The 21,098-nt window shown below is 40.3% G+C and overlaps 1 protein-coding gene across 1 annotated transcript; it reads left to right on the top strand.

The window, feature by feature from the left end:
• Window positions 1-1,997: 1,997 nt before the first annotated feature.
• Window positions 1,998-3,558, top strand: LOC109279626 (heat shock transcription factor, Y-linked-like). The gene is given in 3 exon segments (XM_019473362.1): window positions 1,998-2,382; window positions 2,385-2,569; window positions 2,938-3,558. Coding segments are annotated over 3 exon segments (1,191 nt in total).
• Window positions 3,559-21,098: the final 17,540 nt, after the last annotated feature.

Here is a 21,098-nt window from a genome sequence, read left to right as displayed (position 1 = left end):
AAGCTGAAAATGTATACAGCTTGACTTATTCCCTCAGGAAACAATGCTCAAGTGTCAGAAGACCCACAAAATAAGTACTGGACTGACTTACTTTCAAAAACCTACAGACTGGAGCACAGTGTATGGTGTGTATTACTGCTCTGGTGCAAGGAAACATAAAGCATGAAGCTTTATCTTGCAGCCAGAAACCCTGGAACCTCTGGGAGACCGCAGTCTAAATCAAGAATCAAAACACTTCCCCAGCGCAACTGCAAATTGAAAAGAAGACCTTGTACTGTGCTGGCAAAGATATAGATGGAGGACGACTTTGAAATGCTTAAAAGGTTCTCAGATCAACTTGGTGACTTTTCTAGGTGAGAAAAATATTAATGTCAGATATGTATTTGTTGTGATTTGTGGAGACCTGAGAGGTGAGAAAGGGAACTCTTAAGAAAAGCAATTATTTGTTTGCTGTATATTAACAGCATGATGTTTAAAAGTTATTGTGCATACATAAAATGTAATGACTGAGGAAAGTAAGGTAAAATATTCTACACATTATTATAATAAAAATCCCACAAAGACAAGCTATAACATGGTTTTGGTCTTTCAAAATCAAAACCATGTTGCCTTCAATCAACGCTGTACTCCGTATACCAAGCTGAGAGACTCAGTTTAACAAAACTCTTCTGATTTCAGTTCAATTTAAAAATGTTACAGTACTAGGACTTAGTACCAGGAGAAAAGGCTGAAGAAAGGGTCTGACCTCATGAAATTCAATAAGGAGACGTGTAAAGTCCTGCACCTGGGGAGGAACAACCCCAGGCACTAGTACATGCTGGAGGTCACCCAGCTGGAAAGCAGCTTGGCAGAAAATGCCCTGGGGGTCCTTGCGGACACCAAGTTGAACATGGGCCAGCAGTGTGCCCTTGCTGCAAAGAAGGCTAACAGTATCCTGAGCTGCATTAGACAAAGTATTGCCAGCAGGTCAGGGGAGGTGATCCTTCCCCTCTACTCAGCACTGATGAGGCCACACCTGGAGTACTGTGTCCAGTGCTGGGCTCCCCAGTTCAAGAGAGCCATGGACATACTGGAGAGAGTTCAGTGAAGGGCCACAAAGATGATGAAGGGACTGGAGTATCTCTCCTGTGAGGAAAGGCTGAGAGAGCTGGGTTGATTCAGCTCAGGGGATCTCATCAAAGTATATAAATACCTGAAGGGAGGGTGCAAAGAGGACGGAGCCAGGCTCTTTTCAGTGGTGCCCAGTGCCAGGACCAGAGGCAAAGAGCACAGGCTGAAACACAGGAGGTTCCCTCTGAACATCAGGAAACACTTTTTTACTGTGAGGGTGACTGTGATTTTGATCTCCCTTCATCTGCACTGCTTGGGAAGTGCATTTCCACGCACAGCTGGAGAACCCAGAGGGAAATACGGGAGGCCAGAAGGGAGCTATTCTGGGCACCACATGGCCATGTCCAGAGGAGGAGACACCCCACTAACCCAGCAGGCCGGGCACTGGCTCAGCCCCAACCCTGCCCATCACAACTCTTGCTCAAGCAGGCTCTCAGGCGGGAGCTCCAAAGCCGGCACTACAGCAAAGAGGGCAAGGACATTTCTGCATGTGGGAGAGGTGCCCAACTGGATAGTCTCCACAGTGGGGCACTTTGATGCCTAACGCTGCAGCCTTCTCTCTTCCTCCCTGGCTGCCAGCTCCTACAGCCAACGGGACACGGCACTGCCCTGGCATTGCCTACAGCATTGCAAGACAGTTGGATTTACTGCTTGACTCTTGAGTCCAAACACCTGCAGCTCTGGAAGTGACAAGCAACAACCGCTATTCAGCAGCTTCTTCTCCTGCTGCAGCATGCCAGGACGCGGCTGCCAGGCCGTGATGTCGCCACCATGCAGCACAGGCATCACAGTGACGTTTGAGAACTTCCCCTCGGCACCCGCAGCCAGCCAGTGCCAGTTCGTTGGCGCTTGCTGTCTGGCAGGACCAAGCCCAGCTGCCCAGGGAAATGCCTATGGCTAGGCACCCCTTTGGTCTAACCTTGACAAGAGAGTTTGAAAGGGAGCCGTCTCCAGGAGAAACATCATCTGCTTCTGCTCTGGACAAGCTCACCGAGTTGGCAGACTCAACTTCTCCTGTCCCTCCAGGATGGGACAAAAGAGCACCTTGTGATGCTGATCTAGCATCTCTCAAGGATGATAAGCATTTCCAAGCATCCAGTGATGACCACAAAACCAACAGAGTGCATTGCATTTCTTTGCGGAAGACCTCTGGCGAATCTGATGACTTTGCATCCCTTGCCTTTCCAAAGAAGCTCTGGAGAATTGTCCTAAGCTTCTGGTTTCAGTCCATTCGGTCAGATGATGACGGCATCTGTGTTGCCATCAATGAAAAACCCTCAGAAAGGACGTACTAGCAAGGAGATAACCTCACAGAGTTTTTGAAACTGACATAATGAAAAGTATTATCCATCAGCTCAACCTCTATGGATTCAACCAAGTGCAATGCAACTCCAAAACATCTGACTCACTTGATGAGTTCCTGGCAGAAGAAACAGCAGCACTTTCTGCTCACAGCAAGGTACATCACTTGCCCTGCACATGAACCGACTTTCAGAATGATTCCAGCACATGAGCTTCACCTTCCAGTAACATAAGCCTTGGCAATGGAGGAGAGGAGGAGGAGGGCAGGAAATGTTCGGAGATACAGTTCTTTCTTAGGTCATTTCTCAGATGAAAACACCAGGGTGGCCATTACTTAACAGAACCAAAGCATAACTTTTTGGTCAGCCTAAGCTTTAGGTTTCAAATGTCCAATAGACCTTTTGAAGACCCACATTGGTCTCCTGCCATTACAAGGCTCAGTTCTCCTATCTTGGCGTTTTCCCATCTCCAAAGGCTGGCAACTGACTCTTCTTCTTTTGCATGTTTTAGCTACTCTTCCAGTAGAACCCCAACTTCAAGAGAGATGATCACCACCTGCTCAAGAGGTGCAAGCAAAGAGTTGGCCACAAGAGGAGAGCAACAGCTGCATTTTCACCGGGCCTGGCTTGGAAGGAAGACCGCCCCACAAGAAGCCCAGACATGCAGCCTGGGGGGCAGCCACTGCTGTCAAGCCTCGTGCCCCCTCCCTTTTACGACCACAGCACAGCCAGGCCCCGCCTGGCCTCCAGCAGGCTGCTTCTGCTGCACCTGCTCCTTCACCAAGCCCCAGCACACCTCACAAACAACTGGACACCTTGCACACCAGGGCTGGGGCTTCCCGCCTTTCCACCCCTGCAGACAGGCACAGCAGCTCTGCAGGCCCCTGGGGCTGCCCTGCCTCCCTTCTGGCACCCATGGTTTCCCATGGTTGTCCATGCTGGCAGCAGCCTCTGCTCTGGCCATGCCAGGGCCACCGCACACCCAAATCCCAGCCGCCCCTCACTGCCCAACTTGCACCTGCAGCCCAAACCCTGCTGCTGTAAATGCCCGGCTGGTACCCCACTGCCCATTAGACTAGATCAAGTAGACACACTAGGTACCCAGCCAGTAGAGTGTCAGACATCTGGAAATAAACTGTCTCAGTAAGAAACCCTTTCCAGTTGTCCTGTCCTGTTTTTACAGCCGAATCCCAGATTGAGTTTATATTTCACCAGTCAAAGCAGGGGCAACTGATCCACACACAATTACATGATTTCTTGTAAAAATCAGGCTCAGATTCTAAGAAATCCCAGATCTTTCATCTAATTTGAGAGCTTTCCAAGATTGCATAAAGTCATATAGAAGCAACCCAAGGTGGGAACATGAACTTGAGTAAGGTTCAGAGGTGGAAACATACTTCCTACCAAAACCTACCCAACAAAATCATTACTGTTAAAAACACTAAGCCAGAGCTGGGGACATCGGTGGTACTGAGCCAGGTGTTGAAAACTTCTGGCCACTTGTAATGTGGTCTCCTGCAGAGGATACGCAAGATTGTGCCTCACTTCAGTTTTCTCGTCCTGTGGGCTCCAACGCAGGGTGGACGAACCCCAGGGGTGAGCAAGAATATCCCCTGGGGTGTGGGGAGGAACTAGCAGAATGTCTATTTATATTTAGTTTATATCCAAAAAAACCAAGAAATAAATTAAGCTTTACTAACATTTAACATATAAATTGACACCAGTGTCCCCACTTGCTCCGCATGTCAGAGCGTCCCACGTCACGCACAGTACCAAGTTCTCCTGGGGGAAGAGTGGGTGTCCACAGGGCAGAGGTGTTCACAGAGGTGCCCTGCCTTGTCTGCTTGCTTTCAGTGTATTGCCACTGTGACTGACCAACAAACCCCTACCATGTAAGAAGGCTCAGAGGAGATGGGCCAGGGCGATGTGCCCATGAAGCTCAGGGAAGAATGCAGCCTGGGACTGACCACAGGTGTTGCAAAGAAGCTGGCTTGATTTCAACACCAAGGGGACCCGAGGATGTCCTTTGTTTTAGATAAACAATTATCAACAACTAAGTGGTGATCAGCTGGTGGTGGAAAGGTTTCTCCCTCAGTTCATTCAAAGAGCATAAATGTCTCCCTGAGTTAGACAGGCCAGCATGGGGGGAGTGAATAAGTGGCTCGGCCCAACATAGAGTATAAAACTGAACAACTCATGAAAGAATTTCATAGAGAACAACAGGCTTGAGATGGCTTCTACCCACAGATGCCTTCCTGGCAATTGGGGATGCCCAGTGTCGTGATGGTGAGCATATTAGAGAGACCAATAATGGGAATCACATTGTCATGGTGATTAAACTGTTTATTGCAATTGCTACATATATTTGCTAAGTGTAACTTACATTTGTACTGTGTTATGTAATATATTTTGTATCACTCTGCTAAATCAGAAATCCCATGTAACATCAAGTATCTTCAAATAAGTAAATTCAATATTAAACATGACATATTCCATGTATGGAATATCTGAAAGAACCTGGTCAGAGAGTAGTGGACTCTGACAAGGAGGTTCCTCCTGAACATCAGGGAACACTTTTTCATTGTGGGGGTGACTGGACACTGGTCCAGGTCGCCCAGAGAAATTGTGGAGTCTTACACCTTGGAGGTATGCAAAAGCGACCTGGACGTGGTCCTGGGCAACCGGCTCTAGGTGGCCCTGTTTGAGCAGGGAGATTGGACCAGATGACCTCCAGAGGTCCCTGCCAGAGTCAACCATTCTGTGATTCTGTGATTTTCAGAGATCACGTCTTGCCTTACAGAGACGCATGTTGCCTCTCTCCTCTTCAGGCATTTCTAGCAAGGGTCCTTCTTAAGCCAGGATTTCATACACAATGATTTGGGTCATGCTGGTTACATTCAGATCCTGGGTTTGTTTTGTGATCCTGAAAAATGCTGGATCTTAGTAATATGCAATGAAAATGTGAAAAAGATTGTGTTCAAATGATGCTCAAAACAGATGTAACTTGGAGTTCACTGGAGCCTTCCTGAAAGGCTCTGGGTCATCCCTGCTATGTGGGCTCCTGCCACCAGTTTCAGCAGCACAGGGCAGGCTGGTGTGTGCTGCCCTGTTAGCTTGCAGCCAGGAGGCTGTGTCCCTGCTCTGGTGTGTCCAGTGTTACACATGCTCAAGGTGCCGAACCAGTGTGAACACAGTGGGGAAAAAAATCAGAGCTGCCAGACAGGGCCCTTTTGTGTCATACTGCTAAAGAGAGGAAATCTGTGTTTTATAGAGAACCTGTCCATTCCCTTCTTAATGGAAATATAAAACTTCTGGGACTAACCCTATATTTTCTGTAAAGGGTGGACTGAGCCCAAGTGCAGATTATCTGTCACTTTCATAATTATTACACTTACAGGAACAGCTTTTAATCTCTAGAGATTTCTCCCTGAATCCAGCAGAGCACCTCTATGATGTCCTAAGCCTGGCATTGATGTATAGCGTCGCCAGTATGTGACCAGACATAAAAGCTATCTAAAGACTGTAATCTGTTCTCAGCCCACAATAACACAGCACACATGCATCCTTTCTGCTGTCTGTCATGAATCATGATGCCTGACAAGTACAGGTAATAGGCTTCATAACATTGCACACAAGCAGATAGGGGTATTTTTTTTTATCCGTAAGGGAACTATGTAGTTATACTTCTGTGGCTGTGAGCTCTTCCAGTCATATAGAGGCAGATATGGGAAACATTTTCCATTTTTTAAAAAAGATCATGTCCATAATTCCCAGGTTCTCCTATTAGACTTCTTTCATTATAAATGAACAGCAATTCTTACCTGCAATTCAGTTTAAGTTCTACGTGTGAAGCAATGATTAAATAGATTAACGTTTAGTGGTTTGGTAGTTAAGAAGTGTTTCAAAAGTGACTCTGCTGAGGTTCTAATACCAGCTTTGCTTTGGAGATAGGCTTCCAATGACTAAATTAAGCTTCTGGTCAGTAAAAGAAAAAAATACACATTTCTGTTAAATTATTAACTTTTAACATCAGGAAGTCATACATACTAATACTGTGCACTACTTTTGCAGCAGGGAAAAAAAAAGATTATTTCTTCAAAGGAATTTTGAATTTATGTCATGATTTGTTCCTCTAAACATTGCATTCATTCAAGGCAGCTTTCAACAGTTACATTATCTCAAATTTTAAACCAATGCTGTAACTTTTTGAAGACAACACTGGAATCTAAACCAGATGTAGTAACAGGTTGCCTTGTCATTGAAAGAGCCAGATTATTGCCTTTAAAAAACATGCCCTCCAAACCTTTATTTTATTTCTTTTGAAGATAGACATTTGCTGGTGTGTCTGTCACATGATCAGCTGTTTTCATGGGAGGTTGCCTTTATAAAGATCTGGAGGGCCACTGAGTTATTCTCTTTAGAAAACTCATAGTTCCTATGACACTAAATAAAGGCATCAGGTGATATCAGAGGTGAGATATAATTCAACCTTTGCAGCTAAATTTTAATTCTCTCATCAGGGCTTCATATGTTATTCCTACAGTTGTTCTGTTTCTCTTCCACAAATCATCTCTATTCCTCAATAATCCCACCAGATTTCTCCCATTTGTTGTTTCCCACTTACGCTCTTTAGGTTGGGTCATGTCATATGTTACCATGTTTCCCAGTTGAATGGCATACTGCTCACTCACTTAACTCTCTTATTCACATAAGAAAGGCCACATATGTGGCCTTTTTTTTTAAAAAAAATTTATTTTTACTTACAGAGTCTAATTTACTGAGAAAAAATCTAGAGGATGACCAAAGAAGTCTTGGTATTGTAAAGTGTATACCAATCGAAAATCAAAGCATTGCTCTTAGTTTCAGATTCCATTTTTCCTGGATATGCTAAAATTTTTTTGTGATTATTTCTGAGTATTTACATATTCCATTTACTGGTTATGTATATGGACCTTGCAAGTCCTCCTTATTTTGTGTACATGGAAAGTATTTGGGCATTTTTTATAGTGATATAGTTTCAGTAACAACTTTCAATAACATTTGCAGTTTATCCTTGATACAAAGGAGAATAAGAGGAGATTAATAAGCAGTAAGACCATCCTAAAGCCAACATCATTAAAATAAATAGCCATTGTTTGCCATTTTCAGGTGTATTTCATAGGATGAATATGGATATTGCAACTCAGCTGGGCTCACCGTGCAAACCTCCATTTTTCCTGGCTGTCACACCATGTGAGACAACATTAAGTACTTCTTGGTGTATATGTGAAGATAAGCAAATTTTGCAGGTGCTGTAGAATGCTTTTCACCAATAAATGGTAATGATACAGAAAAGAATAGTCTTAATGAAAAATGACACATGTACAATAATGTATGTTATTTTTCAAATAGAAACACAGCCTTTCGAAACAAAAAAGTGTGTGGTCTCTGAAATCCATCCTAGATAAAACTGTGCATAGCCATAGCCAAAGTATGTCAATCAATTCCTTGCTGGCTTTTCTTTGAAAAGGAAATAAAATAGCAAGTACACAGAATGTGGAACAAATTACTGGAAGCATGGAGATAAATCAATTATTCACCATTTATTACAAAATAAAATAGCTCAACAATTCATAAATATAAGGTATGCTAAATGCCTAAACTATGACTATTACACATGGGTTTATTTCTGTCTTTATTACATTTTGCTTTTAATAGAGGCCTTTAAAAGAGAGGGGATATTTTTATGTTCAAAATTTACTGGGGGGAAAATTTCCATTCTATTTTTGGTGATTTTATGTGCCTGAGATTTCACTCTTCCATAAAATTCCTCTGGAATAATGGAAATTTTTCACATTGAATCATACGAATGTTTGAAAAGCCATTTCTGTGTGAAATGTCATGCTCTGCAGTTCTGATCAGACACTGAAGGGGAATTGTGGACACATTTTAAATTTGTCTTTTGAAGGAAGATATCAGTAAAAGTGAAGAAAAGATCATTATCTAGACCAGCTTGCTGTTGAAATGCTCCTATGTATTTCTAATTTGCTACAGGACTGAAAAAATAAAAATCATTCTTTCTTAAAGAAAGGAAACAGTGTTCCTGATACTCCAAGGAAGCCTTAATGTATGACATATTTGTGAAGGGAGTGAGATGATTTCACAGAGCCTTGTCTGCTGATAGATCTTCTGCCACAATGCGAGCTGCTGATAAATTCCTTGGGTCGGAGAAAGATAGAGACATACTGTGATTTCAGTTGAGAAAGAGGAAATGGAGCCTGGGTTTCATTTCTAAGGATTTTACTTTCCTGATATAAGTCTTGAAAGACCTGATTCCCTACTCCTGTTTATGAGATGAGAATTTTTTCTTTGGATGGTGTGGAGGAGGGATGCCGCAACTCCTAAGGTAAAATCCTCATTCCACATTGGTCCCTTTTCTTAAGGATTAAAGGGCCAGAATACCATGAAAGGATCCTAAACCCCCTCTTTCTGGATTGCAACGGAGTTCGTTGCAGCAGGCAAGCTTTAGTGAAAAGGCCTTGCTCGGAGTCAGGCAGCAAGCAGAAAGGGCCATGCTGCCTCTGTTAGGCAGCAGAGCGGAACATGGTATGTATAGTCTGTTGGAAGACAGACACACTCCTAGGGCTATTGCAGATAATGCTGAGGATCTCTCCAGTCCCTGGACCAGCAAAAACATGGCTGAAAGCTGTCCTGCTGGCTGCCTCCTCCCTTAGCTGCAAGCTCTGTGCTGCACCTCTACAGGTCATGGTTGCAGAGCTCAATTCTGCTATTTGGGGCAACAGCCAGCTTTAAGTGACTCCAGGAATTCAACAATTTTGCATGCACATAAGTGCTTCTCTGGTTGAACGGCAGGAGGTGGGATGCAGTCCCTGATGAAGTATCAGAACAAACAACATGCACAAATTGCTAACGTGGGAAACTCCAAATGCTGTATGAACCAAACCTTTAGAGCAAATAGCTCTTCCTGCAATCATCAGTTCCTTACGTTGTAGTTCATGCTCTAAATAACTTTGAATCAGTCTGATGAGGGGACACCAAATTTGTATGGAATGAAGTTTCTCTGGCTTTGCTGAATCATATTAATCCCTCTAGTTCCTCAATTTCTCCATTTAATCTGGGATTTAACCAACATGTATAAAGTATCATGGCTCAAAGGTAAAGCAGCATTTTAAAGCAATCACTCTGGCTATTAAGGACTCCAAGTGATGAAAGAATAGGAAAAAACCTAAGTAATACCGATTAGAGATTTTCTGAAGTCTTTTTGAATTGGCTGGACTATATCTTCAAAAGACAGATGGTTTGAAGAGAGTTGCAGGCATATTTTCTTCACAGATTTTAAGGCTTCCCTGAAACTGTAGCCTCTCTCTTTACCAGAACATCAAGAAATACTAGGTTGGCTGGTGTCAGAATTGATTTTTCAGTGCCGATCTGAAATCAGAACGTAAGTGAACAATAGGCAATGGCATGCAAGTGGACAGCTTTGCAACTCTTAAGCTACAGGTTTTGCTCTTCCTGGGGGTGAAGAAAAGACAGCAAACCCAATCAAATAAGTATAGGGATGTTGTTTGCACATGTGAAAAGAAAACAATAGTTGGACACAAAAGCAAAAAATAAGTTTTGAAGTGAAGGAATGAACTTATTTCTCAAAGAAGCCCCATGATTTATGATCAAGTTAGTAAATGTCAAATAATGGAGCTGTAAAGGGGGCAGGTGGTTGTCAAATCCAGAAACTGTATTTGCATTTGCACTGAGTTTTCCATTAAGTGAGTCATTACAGTTTTTCAGAAGCTGTGATGCCAGGCAGAGCTTCATGTGGAAATAAGACTTTGTTAAAAATATACTTGTTAAGCATTTCCTCTTTACATCTGATTCATGCCTCAGTGGATGTCATAATATTTAAATGGTTGCTTACTGTTCAGAGTGTGTAAAATGCACAGCTTGGGAATGTACTTAGTCACTTGTGCAGAACTGTGAAGTCAAGGGCAAAAGGCAAGAGTGAATTTGCAGGCTGAAGACTAAACTGCTGGATGAAAAACAATAAGGAGGGTGTTGGACACCGCTCATACATCTTAAACAGATCTTTGTCAGGCACAAGATCACACAGTCCCCACAGTAATAATAAAGCAGCATGACTTCTGTTTTTTACACACTTCTTCCTTTGAAGAATCGTATTTAGGAGCCAAGTCTTCTGACAGATTTGACAAATTTTTATTACTGTGTGTCCAGCACAAACAGTTCTTCTCAATATACTTAGAGAACAGCAAAAAATCTTTTAAAAAACACAGAGGTGCTTTCAGCTCCAGTCAAGTGAGATTAGTCAGTTTAGTGCGGCTGCATGGCTGCAGTCATTAATTGAGAGCCAAGGGAGATCTATTCTACAGAGAGCAGAGTATTTTACAGCATATCTCGGATAAAACATCTTCTGGTCAGTATTAACTCCCAAGCCTTGTTAAACAGCATAATTGAAAGAAAAATGTCACATAATTTTGCTCCTAAATAATTGATGGCGGCTGAGCACTAGACAGAAGGCCCGATTCTCCCTCCCCTCTCTAAGGCTCTCCAGGCCCCGTCGGCAGAAACCTGCCTGCAGTCAGTGAAATTTATGGGGGTGTAAAAATATTGTAGCTGATAAGAGAAACAGGCTGGGTACATGCCTGCACAGCTTTTGTTTACTGCAGTATTTCTATTCTTTTGAGTTTTCATAACCCTGTTTTCTTTTGCTGAATACACAGATGTGTTCAAGAGAGTAGGGGAAAGTACCTTCAAATATGCAAATAAAAACATAATTGACAACTTTGTAACAAACACTGCTGACATGTCTGTTGTGCTTAAAGCAGCTTAAGGTCTAAAGAAATCTAGGATTAACTTTTCTGTTGAGCGTCATTTTAAAAAAAAAAAAAACACCAGTGCAAAATCAGGTTACAAGCTAAGAACACTTAAAAGAGAAAAAAGAAATGTATTTTTCTTGTATGAAAAGAGGGACTTTAGAAAAAGAGATTATAAATAGTTCTTTTTTTACATAAGAATTTTGAAAACAATTCATTTACCAACTTAGGAATCATTTCCTCTAATGCTAGGGTGACCTTCCTAACTTTTTGGGTTCACAAAGGACCTTATTCATAGCATGCAATTCATACATAGCTATCAAATTTTGCATAATGCAAGTGACACTTCTTGATCCATTTTCCTCTTCTTTCTCTTTCTTGTGAATTGCAGCTGTTACATCTGTAGCAGTTTCCATAGCAACAGTCAATTTTGGACTTTACTAAAGGGTGGGAATGAGTAGCTTGAGAGTGATTGACCAGGAAATAGGTTTAAAATGAACAATTAAAAAAAAACATTTAGAGGCTACTAAAAAAAAAACCCACGACTGAAAAACCTTAAACCCTTTCCAGCCCCTTACTGTGTTAACCCAGCCGTCCAAAACCACCCCAAAGAGCAGTTTTGAACACATAAATCATTAACACTGGGACTTGAGATTTGGCAGCTTGATGAGACAGTGGTTTCTACTGTGAAGATTATGGTAGTGTAGCTTGGTACTAAATTTTAACACAAAAAAAAAACCCACGACTGAAAAACCTTAAACCCTTTCCAGCCCCTTACTGTGTTAACCCAGCCGTCCAAAACCACCCCAAAGAGCAGTTTTGAACACATAAATCATTAACACTGGGACTTGAGATTTGGCAGCTTGATGAGACAGTGGTTTCTACTGTGAAGATTATGGTAGTGTAGCTTGGTACTAAATTTTAACACTAAAGAGTCCTGTCATTTCTGCAATCGTTCCTCTTTCTCTCGGGAAGTGAGCTTGCCCCAGCAACGTCTGTGATGGAGTCACATGCGATAGCATTGAGGTGATCTGAGCAGGCATTGGCGTGATCTCAGTGCACTAAAATTTAATAGCGATCACATGGTAGTTGCACGGAAAAAGTTTGTAAATTTAATAGGCACTTTTTTTTTCCCCTCAAAAGTCAACTTTAGGGACCAACATCTCAGCCTCAAACACCACTGTCTTAAAGGGGTGATTATATGCATTTGGCTAAAGCTGAAAGAAGAATGGCAGTGTTATGAACTGGTAGAAACCTAAAGAGCCTGGAAGATGGTTTCAGAGAGTCTACCATGACTGCTGCACAAGCCCTCCTCATGGAGTGAATACTCACTAGAAATAACTGTTGCAAATAACTTCAAAAGGAAAGACAATAGAGGAGAGGACAGAGGTTTGGTGGCTTAGCAGCTAAAACTCTGAACCTTTCACCTCTGGATCCATGCTGAATGCCCAGCTTGAAGTTCTCAGAGAAAGTATTTTCTACTTCAAAATGGAAAGAACTTACCATACATAATTGGAAGTGATTTAGGATAAGGAGTTAGAATAGTAGTTTTATGGGGTCATGACCTTTTAACCTGCACATTTTGTCATGGTGCTTTTTACAGCTGGTGACATTTAGTCCAGGGAATAATTTGTCTTGACATGTTTTTGTTTTGCTTTGGATTTGGTTTTGTAGCAGTGGCACATAGATACTTTTTGTGGTAAGTGTGTAGATGCCCTAAATTTAATTATTAGGAGGTTGATTATCTAACTAACCTTTACATAAACGGAATTCTGATTTATTGTAGCAGATAAATCACAATGCAAGTGCATATCTAAAATCAGCATTACAAAGGCATGATTGAATTTCCATGGAAAGAAATCCTCAAGCAGACTAAACAGAGAAGGCAGATTGTGTGCTCTAACTCATGCCTGCCTGGTGGAGATGGACCATGTGGTGGTTCCAGGTCACCCATAAGTCTTAATTTCATGTGATCACTGTAGAAACCTGTTAGAAGACTGAAGCAAATCATGTGATTGAGCCTAGAAAGTAACATTTATTTCCTGTTATCATCCTTTGCATTATGCAATTGTTGCTGCATAAGATGACTTGACCTTATCTCAAGTTGTGCAATTCTGTCACAGCTGGGTTTCTATGTACGAGATGAACACACTTGGAAGCTCACGCAGTCTGTATCTGCAGTGTATGTGAGAAGCAGCTATAGTTCAGTTGTTAACAAAGCCTTAGCTTAAGTCTTCACCAGAACAGGCACTGTGTTACACACAAAATTAATGAACATATTTATGCATACATACATATATACACATTTGTAAATAAAAGCTAGGGCTTAAGGGTTTGAAAAAGATTTCAGCTTATCCGGATATGACTTTGGTAACCTTCTTCAAAAATACTATGATGAGAAAAAGAAAAGTATCTTAAGAAACAATTGAGCAGAAGTTTAGCCCTATGAATCACGATAGCTTAGGGAGAGTGGGAGAAGGAGGGGGGAAAAAAAAAAACCAAACAGAAAAAAAGTGAAGTACAACAAGATGACTGGTGAAAAAGAGTTAAGTGCTTCACTTCGTGCAGCTTGGCAAATGGAAGAACACAAATCATTGCAAAGGAAAAAACACGCTTGGAAATCTCTGGAGGCTGACTTCACATGGTTAATTTACAACCACATGCTGCATCTGTCACTTTTACAAATCAATGAGAGTGCCTACCCTTTAATAGCACAGGGTCACTGGTAAAGGTTGCTAGTGTCGGCCATACAGACGAGACCTTTCAGGATGTCAGAAAAGAACCTCGGTGACGCACATTAACACCCACACGCTCCTTTATGTCACTTCCAATTTACTTTATTTTAAATTGTCAGCTAGCAGAGCTCACTCCCATATTAATAACTAGAGGTTTGCATCCAAGCCAGGAAAAATAAACCCTGCTGATAGCTCCATGAGGCAGCTGGCTTGCTCTAAGGAAAGCTAAAAGGGAAAGATTGAGCTCTTAGTCCTTCTTAGTAGAGTCTGCAATATTAAGGAAAGGAAAAAGATAATATGACTTACAGATGGCCCATGTGTAGTGTATAGAGGAACATTTGTATTTTGTTATTTTCTGTAGATACTGTTCAATAAGAGAGTGATTCAGTTCTTTTACAGTACTGGACTACAAAAGAAGACATTAAGGCCACATATTAATACAAAATGTTCCCACAAGCTGGAACAGATTTCCCCAGCCCCGAGTTTATATTTCTCCATGGTATTACTAGGTATTTAATCCTCTTTCTTACTCTTTTTCCAGTCTTATTGGAGAGACTTAATAGGCTTGATTCACTTTTTGAATTCAGCTGGTGGAAGCTGAGCTGTGGGATTTGGTGCTGGAAACATTATTTGGGTAAATCAACAATGTCAAACGCGTCTCAGCTGAGCTAGCAGGCAGTCCCCCAAAGCACATATCTATCCCTGCTCTTAATAGCACAGGGCAGGATGCAGAGCTAAGTACTTGGGAGAAGGGCTGATGTAGCCAGTCCCATAAGTGTACTTTGCCAGGGTTACTCCTGCAGGATCACGGCTATTCACTGGGGGAAATAGCAGAGGCCCTGCAGTGCTCCCCATGGTAATTGCAGCTTCCTTCTTTCTTGTATCTAATCAGGTGAATAAAACCCTAGATTTTCTTTCTGGCTTCCTCACCTAAGGAACATTTATGTACAATTTTGACTGAATCCGCACACAAGAACCTTGCTTTTACAGGCAAAACTTGAGCATGTTAGTTGGAAAGCTTAGAAGTGAATGAATTCCTGTTTGGATGGTTATTAAACCTGCTCCTTGATAATTACATTGGAATCATTCCTTATTTGTAATTTTATTAACTGCAGCTGTATCCCTTTGGTCACATTATTTTCAAGATAAAGTATCCTGACACTTTTTTTTCTTTTTTTATGGAATCCATTTCATGCCTCCGATGTTGTCGGCAAGTTTTATCACTTACCTAATTGTCTTCTTTTCCTGGTTATTTATAAATATGTAAAATGCATAGATCTCAGTAGCAATCTTGTGGCATCCTCCCCTTTGATAAAAATGACCATTTCTTTCTATATGTTATTTCCTATTTTTAATACGTTGTTATTTCTTGGCCTTGTCTTCTCTCCTATCTTGTAACACCTTTGGAACCAGCCTTTGATGAGGAGCCAGGCTGAAAGCTTTTCTGAAAGTTCAGCTACATGGTATCAGCTAGCTCATGCTTACCCACATGTACTATGTGAGCTCTTCAGAAAATCTAGTGGCTATACTACCTATGACTTCCAGCTACAAAAGCAATGTTGATTATTTCCCAATATGTCATAGTGATCCCAGTGATCATTAATTCTTTCTTTTTCATCTGTCTCAAAACTAATTTTAATGGCCTGAAGTTTGACTTTCAAGTATGTGGTTTTCAAGATTACCCTTGAAGCACCTTTAAAAATTGATGTCACATTTGCCACTTTCCTTTCCTCTAAAAGGTAAGTTAAATATATCCGCCTCATCAGCAGTCACACTTTTGGATTGCAGAATAGACATACCCTAAATAGCAATCCATTTAGCAACTGGATGCCTGTCAGGATGGCAAAAAGGATTGAACTAGCTGCCTCTGTGAAATGTTAAGAGAGGACTAAGTGCACCTCTACAGAGAAAGTTCTAACATTTATTCAGACTCTAAGCTTCTGGTAAGAACTAGCTCTATTCATGCATTTCTGCTGAGGTGACTGAGTTTTGCATAGGAAATAATAACTGACCTAGCTGTCAATAATCTAAGTTACATGCATTTCACAGCAGCTGATCTACCTCTGGTGGCAGACAAGTGGGCTGTAATCACATATGGCTGAGTTGCCCCAAAATAAGGATGTTACTGAAGTGATTTATAAGTTGCAGTGAAAATTTTGCCCCTGGATTTACCTCTATTAGGCTGGTGTTTACTAGGCTGGTGTAGTCACACTTTTTGATGTGATAGCAGAACAGAGAAAAAACTTGCAGAATTGTTGTTGCTGTTGTTGACAACAAAACACGATATAGCTCTTCTCCTGCAGTGAAGAAAAACATTTTATCTGTTGGAATGATTTGCAAAGTATACAATGTGTTATTAATGAAAAAATATACAGCTATGAAGGACATCTCTGGAATTTTACTTTTTGAAACTGAACGCAGGTCTTCAAGCAGTCATTTCTGTTCTCAGGCTCCAATGATCTCTGCCACGTTCACACTGTGGCTTGGCTACAGGCTACAGATGAAGGTAGAGGTTGCTCCTGTTTAGAATAGATATCTGGGCTTCTTTATACTATGCCATTATGTCATCCCAGGTGACAAAAAAATTGGTCCTTCAGCAAACCTTTCCTCAGGATTTACAGCACAGACTGACTGTGTTATACTGTGGTAATCACTGTAATTAAGAATTCTTGTTTTACTAACAAGTACTTCAGTTGAATGTGTACACTGTACAGTGGATGATGCACTGATGCTAGGCGTTTTGGTCATATTTTCATTTAAACTCTCAGGAGTTTTCAACCTAATACAAACACACAGGGGACCAACAGGGAGATAAATAATAACACATAGATGTGGTAAGAAAGACACAGTTACTGCTGTCCTGTGTAGGCAGAGACTAGTGTTTGATCAGTCCATGTTGCTGTTTGGTTTCATTTCTCACCAATGCTTTCCAGAATGACAGAGAGGTACATGAACTCTTCAGGAAGTACAGCTGGATACACCTGCTTCACAGCGTTAGTGACCTATACTCAGCTTTTACTCAGTTGCTCTCAGTATACTGTTGTCACTTGTTTAGGCCAAGTTGACAGTCTTAATCATGCCTTACTGGCCTCAGTGCAAGTAAGTCTATAAAAATGTACTAATTACTTCTGGTTAAGATGAAGAAACTGTTCCTAATTTGTTCTTTTCTTGCACTTGCAGTAATTAAAATGTTTGGGATAAAGCATTGTTAAAAATAGTTTATCTCACAGGAAATCAACACATCTGCTGAAATTATGCTGAACCACACTCTCACAGAGGAAACGAACACTGAAGGTAAGGTAAAGGCAATCAGTGCAATTCAGAGATAAGTGCATAGTATCAGTTTTAGCTCTTGCATCGTCTTTATCCAGAGGATGTTTTGTACAGGAGCAATATACCATATTAAACCCCATTAATTTCTAGAATTGTCAATAAATGTAAAGCTCTGAAAACACAGACAACGGCTGGTGAGGCACATAGAAATTTTGTTAAAAAACCCTGGTCTTACATTGCAAACTCTCCTTGTTTTCCCTGTTCTAGTGGTGCTTCAAGGAGTAACAATGTTCCTAATGCCATATATGGGACAAGTTGCTTTCTTGTGCCAGATAATGCTCTTAGGGCCAAATACACCACACAGGAGACATAAGCTAAGATAAACAAGAGAGAAAACTGCCCTTTAGATTACACTGTCTGTAAAAAAAAAAAAAAAAAATTAAAAATGGTCTATTCAGACACAGACTGTTTGGGGTTAACAATAAGAGCATTAGAATTACAAGAGTTATGTTTTATATATTTTCATCAAAGAATTATATATTTTTTAATTTAGGTGCCTAAGAAAAATGGGCATTGTCTGCATTTCTCAGATCTCTTGCCTGGAGAGAGTTGTACTTTATTGTTTTAGACCCAGTTCTTGCTGTTCTATCTTTTTTCTTAATTCAAAGTGCTCCAAGGGTGGTATTTTTTTTCCTCTTCCTTCCTTCTATAGTTTTTGATGTTCTCTAGAGAGTATAGGCGGGTGAATAATATCAAATTTTATCCATGCATCACCCTTGCTCAGCATGATCCCACAGAAGAAAATGGAAAGAATAATCGACACTGGTCAAGGAGCTAAAGGCTGAACTTGATCCATAATTAAACAGTACTTTCACATGGCTGAGTGAAGAGCAAGCAGCTATCACTGCTCTTTGATGTTCTTTTATAAGACTCATCTCCATTTGAAAGCTTACTTTAAAAATGGTTTTTTCCCTGCTAGCATTTTCAGCAAAATTTTAGATTATGCTCTAGATATTGAAATTATTTTTTCTTTTATATATACTCTGATACTTTTTCATTTTTTGATGCCAAATAGTATGGCATAAAAGTGAGAATGCACTGAATTTCAAAGAAATGCTGACACAAACAATACAAAAATTGATCATCCTTTGCCCCTGCTCCTAGGAGGCAGGAGGAGGAACTGCCCCAAAGGGATCTGCACTCCTCACCTGTTAGGGGTGCTGTGGAAAAGAGAAGGTACAAGGTGGCATGGGCTGGCAGAAAAGGTGCTACCCAGAAGCAATATGTTCTTCAAACATCCTTGGGACACTGGCAAGGCTCCTGGCATAGCATATCAGAACAAAATAAATTCAAAGCCAAACATGAAACCTGAGAAATATATGCATCTGCTCATATTATTTGTGCTCAAGAAGATAGCCTTGACTTAAACAGATTCCTACTGTCTCCTTGCATGTGAAATTAGTTCTGGGTACTACTGTTGTCATCCCAAACTCATTCTTTCATTTTGGATGCAAATCAGAAATCACAGGCCTAGTGCAAACCCTGAAGGATCTCTCTCTGACTACAAGTGCTCTCAACACCCACCTTGGAGGTGAGGTTCTCACTGTGGAGATTACTCAAGAAGTTATGATATTTCATGATTTTTTACTTAAGTACTGCTATAGTCTTGTGCCTAGCCAAGGCCTGATAAACTAGATGACATTAAGCATAACCTAGAAAAAGTCTGTCAGCTCCACCTAGATTAAACAGTTATTAAATAATGGCTTTTTCTGAATGGGTGTGTGCAGCAGTGAAAGATTAAATTGCATAACTGGTCTTGCTCACTCTGTGTTTATAATGAACAATAAGCATGTCTTCTGCCTGCTAATCCTGGTGGTACAGACCACCTGTCCATTTTTTGACAGGTATTGTTCAAGAAGACTTATTCTGAGTGAATAAGAATTTTTGCCCATATAAATTTGGGCAATACTTTTTATTGTGGCCATAAAAACCTTTACCAATCACTTACATAGACCTAGGATGCACTTTTGTGTACCAGATAGCCACAAACCCAACATTTTTGTCATATTAACTTCAGTTATGTTATTATATGCTATTTTGAAAAAAATGATTGCAGGGAAATGGTTCAATAATTTATTTCTTAAAAATAGCACAGTAGTTCTGTAAATTGTTGTTTTTCTTTGCAATTATTTCTAAAATATTTTTGGAGGCATGGACCCCCATGGAGAAAAAATTAATCAAGAAAAGCTTTGGGCATGAACCAAACACTTATTCTTTTTTTTTTTACTTCCACAATATTAAATTATTCTGAATTATTAGAATATTTTCACTCCTGCTTTTCTTTTTTACTTTAAAAAAGTCTATTTACATAAGTGTGTTGACTTGTCTCCTTTTCAGGTGGTTCTTAAATGTCATGTACATAGCACTGCATATTACTAAAGAGAATAAACTTTAGCGTATTCGTGATTTCCTGGACCTGGAAATAATGGTACTAACTGATGGTAGTGACTGTGCTGTTACTGTAATGCTTATGAAAAAGCAACCTTTGGGTGAAATCATACTGAATGTTTTGGTAATACTGCACAAACATGGACCTGTCTTTTTTTCCCAGCCCAAATTCTGTCACGTGTTCTTTAACACAGATGTACAACAGAGGTGTTCATACATACCAAAGCAATGGTCTTTTTTGATTCTGTGATGTAGAAAACATGAAAAGAAATTTTGGCCTCTGGGGTTATTTGTTTTCCTTTCTAGAGAAGAAAAGGAGAGTAAAGAGTATTATAAAAGCAACTACTCAGAACTGATCAGAACTTAAGCATGAAAACAAAAGACTAAGAGGAAAATAAATAATTACAATGAGGCAGAAATGAAAAGACTTACAGGAATCCTATCTCTGTGTATTGAGATAGTATTCCTTTGAAGGTCCAGTGAGTATTTTCTGATAATCATTAATACATAAGTAGCTTTAGCTGTAATAAAATATATCTGATACTGTTGTAAATACTTTACCTGCATTGGCATAATAATTAGGTATTTTGTTAGACATTAAAGAATAAAAAACCTATGAATATTACTGCCATTTTAAGAGAAAACTTTTACAGGACAAAAGGTGCAAAGTAGTAGGCACTGAATTTACTGTAATGGCTAAAACACAGCACCTACTCCGAAGAGCTCCTGTATCTGCAGTGTTATAATAAGATCTTAACAGTGTGGAATATAGACTTGAGAGCAAGGCTGTAAAATTCTGTGATTAGAAAAAGAAATAACAGGGCAGAAAACAAGATAATTGACCACAGAGAAGATAGGAAAGGAGAGAAAGCAAGATTAAATGCTAAAAAGGAACCCACGTCTGGAAGATATGATCACAAATGATTGCTCCCTATTTCATTTAGAAGAAGCTTAGAAATGGTTAATAAGTGTAAAGTAGATGTTGTGAAAGCATATGATGTGGATTTAAACCATGCTTTTGATCAAAATGATTCAAAGAATTGATGGTGGGAGGCAGAAAGAAATAAGGCAGAAGGAAACAGACTCAGGTTCTTTTATTTTCTTAAAGGATGAAGTGATCCTAATTAAATAATCTCCCTTGATTTGTGTTGAGTAGTAATGACATTTTCTTCCCCTGGCACCGAAGTGTGTTTTACAGTTTCAGCAGCACTCTGTGTTTAAATCCTATTATTGCCTACCAGAATAAACAAGAAGTTTAACACGATTATTTGGGATATTCCACTTATTTAAAGCTGGATTTGTTACTACATCTATCAATAGGTTCAGCATTTTCTTAGACCATAAGACAGACAGTGAGCATCTGTTTGCCTTTCTCTAATACTTAGAGTGCTGCTTGATGAAAATTA

The sequence above is a fragment of the Aptenodytes forsteri genome, unplaced genomic scaffold, assembly GCF_000699145.1.
Source record: "Aptenodytes forsteri isolate BGI_AS27 unplaced genomic scaffold, ASM69914v1 Scaffold69, whole genome shotgun sequence".
NCBI classification, from domain to species: domain Eukaryota; kingdom Metazoa; phylum Chordata; class Aves; order Sphenisciformes; family Spheniscidae; genus Aptenodytes; species Aptenodytes forsteri.
The sequence above is the reverse complement of the archived record's forward strand: the minus strand, read 5'-3'. Positions and strand labels throughout refer to the sequence as shown.